The sequence below is a fragment of the Fragaria vesca genome, linkage group LG6 (assembly GCF_000184155.1).
Source record: "Fragaria vesca subsp. vesca linkage group LG6, FraVesHawaii_1.0, whole genome shotgun sequence".
NCBI classification, from domain to species: Eukaryota; Viridiplantae; Streptophyta; class Magnoliopsida; order Rosales; family Rosaceae; genus Fragaria; species Fragaria vesca.
In genome coordinates, this window is record NC_020496.1 from 22,957,182 (window position 1) to 22,967,647 (window position 10,466).

At 36.3% G+C, this 10,466-nt stretch overlaps 1 protein-coding gene across 1 annotated transcript; it reads left to right on the forward strand.

Moving 5' to 3' along the window:
* The first annotated feature begins 4,978 nt into the window (after positions 1-4,978).
* LOC101292520 lies at positions 4,979-10,298 on the forward strand. The gene is made up of 8 exons (XM_004303547.1): positions 4,979-5,139; positions 5,222-5,322; positions 5,409-5,549; positions 7,109-7,175; positions 7,631-7,782; positions 7,868-7,969; positions 8,811-8,933; positions 9,758-10,298. Exons 1-8 carry the CDS (start codon positions 5,115-5,117, stop codon positions 9,923-9,925), a joined length of 879 nt encoding a protein of 292 aa, XP_004303595.1. The 5' UTR covers positions 4,979-5,114; the 3' UTR covers positions 9,926-10,298.
* The last annotated feature ends 168 nt before the right edge of the window (positions 10,299-10,466 follow it).

Below are 10,466 nucleotides of genomic sequence, written 5' to 3' on the forward strand. Positions count from 1 at the left end.
GACGAGGAGAGCTCCACCGCCCTTCTACTTCTTTTGTTACTTTGGGCCGGTCCCTCGGCCCAAACCGAATTCAACCATGGTAACAAACGCTATCCTATTTTTAAGAACCAAATGATTTTGATTTCTAAGATTCAACTCATTCAAGTTCATTATTCTATAATAACGAGGCAGTGACCCGGGTTAAGTGTGGAAGCATGGCAAAGCCGTAATTATGTTATTCGAGAATGGTAAAATAGTCTTTTTAATAACCATAACGAAAAGTTGAAATTTGAGTGGTAAAATTGTAAAAAGCTACGAGAGAAAGGATAAAACGGTCTTTTACTGGGTTGTGGCAAAACTGAGATTTTCCATGACAGAAAAAGCAAATATGTAATTCCGTGAGAAAGGGTAAAACAGTGTTTTATTGGGTTATGGCAAAGCTGAGATTTTCCATGACAAGAACGGCAAATATGTAACTTTGCGCCAAAAACACTGTTTAAATGGAAACCCTGTTTTAGTATATAATATAAATTGTTAGATAAACAACTGTTTATATGTAATGTACCACTTCTATTCAAGACATTTCATAGGCAGGCATAAGTGGGAGAGGAAGAGTACTTCATACGGTTGCATGTCTGGTAATTTGTTTTTCATTATATGATCCTTTGAGTTTTCTATTTTTTTATATTATATGCATGGTACAAGTGATTACAGTAGTAAACTTATATGGTTCAAGTGGTCTGATGAATATATCATCCTAGAATATTTACATCTTCACAAAGAAGAACAATAAAATTGTAAATATTCTAGTTTCATTTCTTGTAGTGGTATTTTAGTAATCAAACTCGTTTTAATTCTGATTTCATATGAAAAGTAAACAACATCAATCATAATTAGTTTCATTCATGTTTTGATTCGTTATGGTAAGTAAACAGTAGAATGGAATGAAATATTCTTATACTGATTCTTGTTGATACAATTTCATGATAATTTTCATTCCAAGTTAGTAAACGTGTCATTAGTTATGATCGTTTTTTTTTTTTTTGCATTTTACTTTCAGACAGAGGATTAACCATGTCAAGACCCACTCCGAATTTCACCTTGAAACCCGAAGTAAATCCTGCGAGGACCACCTCCAAGGAAAGTTTACCGAAAAATCGGCATAACCTCCCTTGAAAATGGACAACCCTTCCTAATAATACCTGCATACACTTCAAAAGAATCCATTTAGAACCCTCTACTCCTGGAGCCTTCATGCTCCACAACACAACATCTCCTAAATTATTTAAATATCTACACAAATCTCATATCCAGCCATTTATAGGTTCAGAGCAACTCTAATAGGAAGAAAGGAAACATAAAAAATTAACAAGCAGAAGCTATATGATGACTATACCTCATCTCCATGTACGCCTGACCTCAACTATGCTAACCTGCAAGCTGGGCATTTTTAAAACAAATGGCCCAGGGGAAAACATTTGAAACCGTTAGAGTGAGTGGACAAAAATAAATTTAATGAAAATATTTATGCTTTCCCAATTTACATTTCCATAGAAAATATGCTGCATGCGACAGCTCAAAAACGCTCAACACGAAAACTGGCAATTTCATGACTAGCTCCGGCCAGTCTTCAAAGCTCAATAAAATACAGCCTCTCAGGCTAAAATAAAATATGTATGTATTACACTCGTCATATCCCTTGTATGAATTTTTTTGAAACAACAAAGATAAATAGAAATTCACACAAGGCTACGACGCTTGCGTCTAAGCTCACGTCGCACCATAATGAAATTTTACCTTATTATGGTGGAAAAGACGGTGTGTGTATATATATATATATACGCGCATATCCCTTATATAAATTCTTATATATATATAAGGCTACGACGATTGCGTCTAACGCTCACGTCGCACCGTAATGAAATTTTACCTCATTATGGTGGAAAAGCACGTATAGCTAGCTAGCATTTCTTTATATATATACTATTCTCATAATCATCCAAATATGAATATATATACATACTCACCGAAAATCTCATTTTCGGTAACTCTCCAAATAGCGAAGTTAACAAAATAAAATAAGAGCATTTACTTCCAAAAAAATAACTTCGCGAAAATAAACAATTCCACAAATTGATATTCAATAAAATCATTCATTTAAAATGAAATCACCGCATGCTTATAATTTAAAACGAACGTCCACTCACAACTTTAGGCCTAAACCTGACGTCGATCCGAGGTCTCTTCTGCTTGAGCCTCCTCACGTCCTGCTCCAAATATATAATTAAAATCCCAACTAAAAATCCAATATTTATGCAAAATAGGCAAAATTAACCGAGTGCCATAAACACGCTCATCATTGTCTAACTTCGATATTCTTCACTCGAAACGACCCAAACTTAAATACCATACTCGGCAGCCGTAAATACAACCTCCCTAGAACAACGACTTAAACCCTACGGCCGGATTCTACATTAATTAACCGTAAAAAATACCCAACTTCAGAAATTCACAAACCTAACCAAAACTCCTCCAAAAATTCCATAATTCACATCAATAAACTCCCCTTAATATTCCACATTTAAAATCATAAAAATCTCTCAAATAGTGGCGGCCGGAGGCCGAATCCGGCGACCTCCAATGCCTATGAAATTTTGACAGAATCTTCCTCTCAACTCTCTATACAACTTCCTTAACTAGCACAACACCCAATTCCAAGCCTAACTAGGTCAATCGAACGAAAACATCCTAAAAGCCCTAGAAAATTCAACTCCACATTTCTCCTTACCTAGCTCAAGAGAGGGCTCAACCTTTGGAGGGATTGCTGCACGGGAGGAGGGCTTTCAAACAAGCCAAGTAGCTCCGGCTATGGTGGCCGGAGGAGGGAGCTCCGGCGAGAGGGCAGCCGAGCTCCTAGGAGGAGATTTCTCCCGTTCGACGGCGCTGCTGGCATGCACACCGGCCTAGGAAGAGAGAGGAGGGGACAACGGCTCGTTCGGGACCGGAGCAGTGGTTAAGGCTGGCTGGCCGGACGACGGCCGGCAGAGGCGGAGAGCACTGGCGGGGGAGGAAACTCGGGAAGGAGGAGAGAGAGAAGAAAATTTCAGAAAACTTTTGGGCTTTTGACCCTAAAAATGGCCCGATCCACACTTGCAAAACCCCACTCCTTAACATAAAACACCCCAAAAATAATACCCTAATGAAAATTACTTTTTTACTAGCTAAAATTTACCATTTTTACCGTTGTCACATTTTTTTCCTTATGAATAATTTCTCTGAAATAATCGTTCTCCAAAACCCCTCTAAGGACCAATTAAATTATAAACTCATTGACGAAGACGGTAAAATTCTTATTAATACCAAGCTAGTAATTAAGGTAAAAATTTAAGGATTGAGATGTGACAAACCACAACAATGAATATGATTGTAAATTGTCTACATGGTATATCAAACTAGCTGGTATTTTGATGAAGTGTGACAAGCGAACCTAATGTCTTAACTTGAAGCAGATATGATGCCTAATGTTGGTACAGTGAATTAGCGGCTTCCTAATCCCTTTGTATAACCAGTTATAGATGATGTCAAGCAGTATACGTACTCTTGGTCCTTTGATACCTGTCAGTAAGAACAACGAGTGACGTTAGGAAGGGAGATCGCTTCTAAGCGGTCTTCAACGCTCCGATGCCTAAGTCAGTTGTTATGTTGATAGAGTAATAACAAGTAAGTAGTAATCACGTAGTAAATGAGGAGAGATAGAGTTACCATTTATAAGTTGAAGGTATATGAGACCTTTGTATCTCTTTGATGTGGGACTGACGTCTCATTTCTTGTTCTGCTGGGCGGTATTGGTGACGCGCGTGAGGGCGCGTTCTAACGCCCATCAATGAGCGATTGATTGCGTTTGATAGCTGTTGTTGCTACCTTGATGATGGCAGTCGGGTATGGCGTGTTGGAAAACAATATTGGACTCTGCATTTATCCTTGTCTTAATGAAATAGTCAATTAAACTTGAGTAAAATTAGTAGAAACATATATGTAAAACTTTATCCTGTTATCTAATGAGGTATATGTTTCTCATTAGAAGTTGAAGACTTATTAGTCGATTGACATTGAGTTTGAGATAAACCTTGAGACTGGTATCTGATAAACATGAAGTAAGACTTGGACTCTTTATGGGAAGGGCACAAGTAGTGTTTGTTGGCCTTTATATATATAAGTAGAATGTCCTTGTGTTAACTACGTTATTCATTGAGATTAAACAGTCTCATTCTGTTAGAAAGAAGTAGTATAGCATAGAAGATATTCTTTGCTTGTGTGTTTGCAAGTTGTATTGTTGTTGCTATCTCATTGATGAGGATGACAACCATCAATGGTATCCCACTCGATGCTGGTCCTTATGGTAATATCCTAATGCAAACTAGGTAAAGCCTTGGAATTGGTTTTGTAATTTTGTTGTATTGTGTTTGTGTATTGTGGAATAGATCGATCTTAAAGTATGTTATGCTATTTAGATTCAGATGCCATAACATGGTGATTATATCTAGTCTAAATGTGTCCAAAGTATGCTGATTAGACATATGTATCTACACCTAATGTCTCAACTTGAAGCAAATATGAAGTTGGACCAAGAAAATAGAAAAAAGTTAGGCTCGGTCCATTGACAAACTTTATGAGGAGTGAAATTTACACACCCTAAATTACAATCCTCACACCTTGACTCATTTTTTTATGTGAAAATTTCAAAACTATCAATGTTTTAATGTTTTAAGTTGTCTAGGATATGAAGACTTTTGACATTTTCATATAAAAAGTGGGTTTGTAATTTTTTTATCACATATTACAACTTCGTGAATCGAAGTCATAACCTCCTATTTATTAAAAAAAGCTATGTTACTGGACTAAATTGTACCGGATGTGGACATGTAATTTTGGGGTGTGTAATTCAGTAATTCACTCTCCTTATTTTCTTTTCTGGGTTTTAGACTTTACAACTGGAACCTAATCAGAAAAGAAAAGAAAAAAAGAAAGGAAAAAAAAAAAAAAGAGAGAAGAAGAAAGAGGGGAAGAAGAAAGGGTCCCAAACACAAAAGCAAGCGTCTGCAATTGGGAGTGAAGGTCGTTGTTTGACTGCGAAGATGAACGGCGGCCCATCCGGTTTCCGTACGTAGCTTGATGAATGATTGTTATTTAAAGTTGTTATTTAGATATGAGTATTATTCCTAATAATATTTGGGAATCACAGACAATGCTCCTGTCACCAGAGCCTTGGTTACCTCCAGCGCTCTCTTCACCGTCTTCTTCGGGATCCAGAGCCGTTCTTCCAAGCTCGGATTATCCTATCTCGTAGTCCTCCCCTCCTCTTTTCCTTTGTTCCAGTCCAACTCATATCCGAGATCTCTCAACTGATATTTCCCGTTTCTTTTTTACAGGATATTTTTGGCAAGTTTCGCCTCTGGAAGTTAATTGTGTCAGTTTTTGCCTTTTCTTCTACCCCAGAGCTCATGTTCGGACTCTATCTCCTTTACTACTTCAGGGTCTTTGAGAGACAGATTGGTCCCAATAAGTATTCGGTCAGTTCTACTACTTTCTCCTCAATTTTTCACTTTGATGCTTGCCACATATACTTTCTGTTTTGTCATGCTTGGATTTTGTGATGCACACAGGTTTCCATAACGAAAACAAAATACTGGAAAAAAAACTGAATATAGCCTGGGCGGATGTTTGTTATGTGAGAGAGGCCTGAAGAGGCCTTCTATAACAAATGTATTCAAGTGACACTAAAATGAAGCAAGCTTTTATGAAATAAACTACGCAAAAGGTACAACCACCATTAGGGAATCAAACCCAACCCAAAACCCCCCTATCTGCCATATACCTGAAGATAGTTGCAATCCATACAATTACAATAATGTATAGGATCCACGAAAAACAATTGTGTTATCCCGGGTCATGTTCTCGAGTGTGTACTGATATTATCAATGCACCATCAGCCCCTCTGATACCAGCATTAAGACTTCTTATGTTGGATTATCTTATTCATTTAAAATTCTAGTTATGATGTTTGCTAGAGTTGTTCAAACACCTCTGTACTCCGTCAAATTTTGCAGTGTTTTTTTTTTTTTTTTTTCCTTTTACTATTTCAAACCTTGTGATGATCTCCACCCAAACCACTGAAAACTGGGTCATCCGAAGACGCCACACTAGTATTACACCTCTTGCCTTCCCTCCAGCGAAGTTAAACCTTTTACACATCCGAACAAGTTATCAACTCAAATAGCATCTGCAGAAAGGCTTGGTCATAGAGATTCAGCCACAGGATTAGGTCAACTGAATTGAGCTTGGACAATCCAGCTTCTAGTGATGCGTTTTTAAGTGGAAGGTTCAAATTTTTTTGGTAGAAAAATGAGGGGTGTGGTGCTCAGAAAATGTGCAAAGTTTGCAATCTTTTTGGCCGTGTGAATGGCGGGGAGTTGGAATATTTTTGAGGGAACAGGAAGCACAGAGGTGGATCGTTTGTGGGATGAAGTCCCTTTTTTTGGCCTCCCTTTGGTCATCTATATCTTAAGAGTTCTGGAATTATTCTATTCATGTGTTATGATCGTAATAATAAAGTTTCTTTCTTGTTGTTCTTAGTTAGGTAGAAGCACAGATCAAACTTAAGCACTGATCAAGCCAAATTAACCTTAATAAATTATTAAGGAAAAATAAAGATAAAACAAACAAACTAATAATTAAATAGAGATAAAGAAAAAAGTCCTGGTCCTTGTTATTATTTTCCTATTCTTTCAGCAGCTTAACTGCCCATTTGATTACTTAATGCTAATATGACTGGCACATTGGACGGCTGGACGCTCATTTATCTTTCCTTGGTGTCCAATCAATTCAGTGGAAGATCCTAACATTTTAAGAAAGAAAAACCACTACTTCTTGTTTTCTGAAACATCCATGCATTGCACCTCTTAACTTATAATTTTTTGATCTCACATATGGGTCCTGTTTATTGAGTACTGATGTTGTCTTAGGTCAGTCAACATACGAAGAGTGTAAAGATTAATTGATAAATAAATGTTTTCTTTTTCGCTTTTGTATTTTGATTGCATTAATTAAATAGTCTCACTTGGCTGTACAGGTCTTTATCTTGTACTCTGTGATGGCATCGTTGCTGCTCGAGATTCTTGCTATAGCATGCCTTAAAGGTATGGATTGCTTTATGAACTATATCCACTCTTTTTGAATTTATTCACTCTTTTGCCTTGTGAAGTTATGTTTCATCAATCTCTTTCATTGCCCTCTGTTACATTCTTTTGCCTGTCTTATGTCTCTGGTTCTTAGACACCCATTTTCTTGCATGCACTTCTATCTTCTGCGAATCAGAATACATAGTCAATCACTGGTGAAAACATTGTTTTCATAAGGTAGCTCTTTTAACTAAGTGGCCATTCTGCGGTGTATGGCAACATGAATGATAATATGTGTGTGTTAACTTTTATTGTTGATAGCCCATTGGACTTTGATGAATTGATTTGTTATTAGCATTTTTATATATATTTTTATATTTTATATATTCATTTGAAAGTCTTTTTTGTTTTCGATATTATGATGGAAAGTCTATATTGCACTAAAAATTTTGGTGTGAAACCGTCTTTTGCAGATCCTGCAGTAAACCTAGTGACATCGGGACCCTATGGTCTTATATTTGCATCTTTTGTACCCTTTTTCTTTGACATTCCAGTTTCAACACGTTTTCGCATGTTTGGTGTGCACTTCTCAGACAAGTCATTTATATATCTAGCTGGTCTTCAGGTAATAAGTTAACCTGTACCATCTACACATGACCTATAGCTGCTCTTTTCTCCCCTTCTAACTTTTCTCTCTCTCTCTCTTGCAGCTTCTTTTATCATCTTGGAAAAGATCGGTCTTACCAGGAATATGTGGCATCCTATGTGGTTCCTTATATCATCTGAATGTCTTCTGTATCCGCAAAGCAAAGGTAATTTTTCAATCTAATGTTTTTGATAAAATATTTTAATAGGACAAAATAATAATGTATTGTTAGTTTTTATTTTTATTTTTATTTCTTTTTATGTATCTCAATTTTTGCTGGCTTTGTAATCATATAGAGTCTTTGGTTTTATTTTTTTACTTTTTATTCTTTATTCTTTGTAATCATTACATACAGTCTTTGGTTTTAATTTTTTACTTTTTATTCTTTATCCTATTCGTATTCTTAGAACTTATTCTTAGAATTCCTCCTTTCTGTTAGTAAAAGTTACCAGTTATAAGAATAAAAATAGGGGTAAGGTGTTCACTGATTTTTTTAATAATCTTAACTATAGGAGAGATCTAAAATGAACATAGAAATACAAATGATATACAATAAATACAAGCAAGAGCCCTAAAGTACAGCAGATTTTTTTCTAACATATAGCATACAAAGCACCATCTCTAAACTCGGGAGAAGTTGATGCTCAGAACCTCCAAGTAACAAACTCCAATATCATAACTCTATGAAGTTATGAGTTACGGATCCTACAAACTAATTCAGAAATACTTCTGCTGATTTTGTAGTTTTTTTACTTTCATTGTTCTGCTAATACATTAGATCCTTTTTTGTAACTGAACTAAATTGTCAAACCATCTTTTTTAGACTTTCCACTCTGTTAAAGAACAATGCATGCAGGTTTGTGTACTTGCATAATATGATTTGGGCATGTGTTTATGTGTGTGTATAATATCTTCTGTTCTGTACTTCTTTTTTTTTCTTCTTTTTTTCTGATAGTTTAGATTTAGCAGTTCTTGTTTAATCTAATTTATTTATGACTGTATTACAGTTCCCAGAACTCATTGCATCTTTCTTTTCACGACTTAACTTGCCAACTATGGGAAGTCTGCCAGCAGCACCAACTAGAATTGTTGCAGGAAGTGTACCATCATTCACAGCTCGGCAAGTGGAGGTATGATTTTAAACACCCTCCCACTCCCCCCCCCCCCCCCCCCAACCCACCACACACACGCGCGCGCGCCACAAAAAGAAAAATTACAGGTCAGATCTCCTGTTTACCTAATAAATTTAGTACTTACAATTGCTCATATAACTGTGTTTATAGGAACTTTTGAATAGATATTATTCATCTAAGTAGTTAAGATCAGATCTGGCTTTTGAAGATTATCTTGCCCAAGTTCGGTTAATAAAGCAGCCTCAACTTGGTTGGAAAAGACTTATCCATTTTAAAAGTGAAGTCTTCATGGTAGTTTAAGATCTTGCAAGTCATTTTTCAGTTCTATGAGTAGTTACGAGTCTATTTTTTTTAAGAGTCTATTAAGTCTTAGGCTAAGTACTCACCAAGTGTCTTATTATTATCTAGTCTTCCATTTAGCCTTCTGGTGTTCCAGGAGTCTAATGGTGTGCATTTCAAGCCTATAAATATAGCTTCCATTTGTAAATACGAATCAGATGGGAATGAAAGAAAAATTGAATTTCTATTGAAGGCTTGGTTTCTCTTCTCCTACCTATTCTCTATTTTCTCCCCTAATCGATTTCTCCCTTCTACAGCTAAAACCCCTATATTTCTTCTAGAACCTTTCAGCTTTCTTAATCTCTTGACAATCCCAAACCCCCTATTTATACTCTCACCAACTGAATGCTCTCTCTACTGCATCATGGGTATTATGCAGAACCTTTAGGAACTTACTTTTTGATGTGGACACTATGTTGTTGAAATGAAACATGATTTTGATATTTCTTCCACATCATCATATTCCTTTTATTTTTGTTCAGAGAAATTATCCGTCTCCGATGTTGTCTACCACAGAGCCAACAGAGGACTCCATTGCTACCCTTGTGTCTATGGGTTTTGATAGGAACTCTGCCAGACAAGCACTAGTGCAAGCCAGAAATGATGTCATTGCGGCCACAGATATCCTTTTAGAAGCACAGGCTCACTGACCTGGACTTCTGTGAAGATGAACCTGGAATGTTATTGATTGAACAGAAATACTATCTTAACAGTGTGGCAAAAATTCAGAGGACCGAAATTAATGTTGTGCTTTCAGAAATGCAACGAGGCATTTATCGTTCTCAAGGGTTTCTGTGCTTTATTTATATTTCTTTTTGTTTTCTTTGTCTTTGTAGGTATCTTGGTAGGGATATATTCTACATTGACTATAACAGTAGGACGTTGTAGGATTATTTACATCATATCAGAAGCATGAAAATGTGGTTGAAAGAAAGAAAGCTAGAGATGTACAATAGCAAATATTGCATTTGGGGTTTGGGCCTTTGGCCCCCATTTATCCAAAAAAAATAAAATTATATTGCATTTGGGGTGTTAATTACATGAAATTACCCTCGGTACCCCTGAGATTTTTCCAGGTTTGTTTTTTTTTTTGTGGTATTAGATTGCATTTTCTTTCTAAGAAATGGTTTTTGTCGAACAAAATGTTTTATATCCACCTGCCTATTTTGATCGAGTTATGGAGCTCTATAT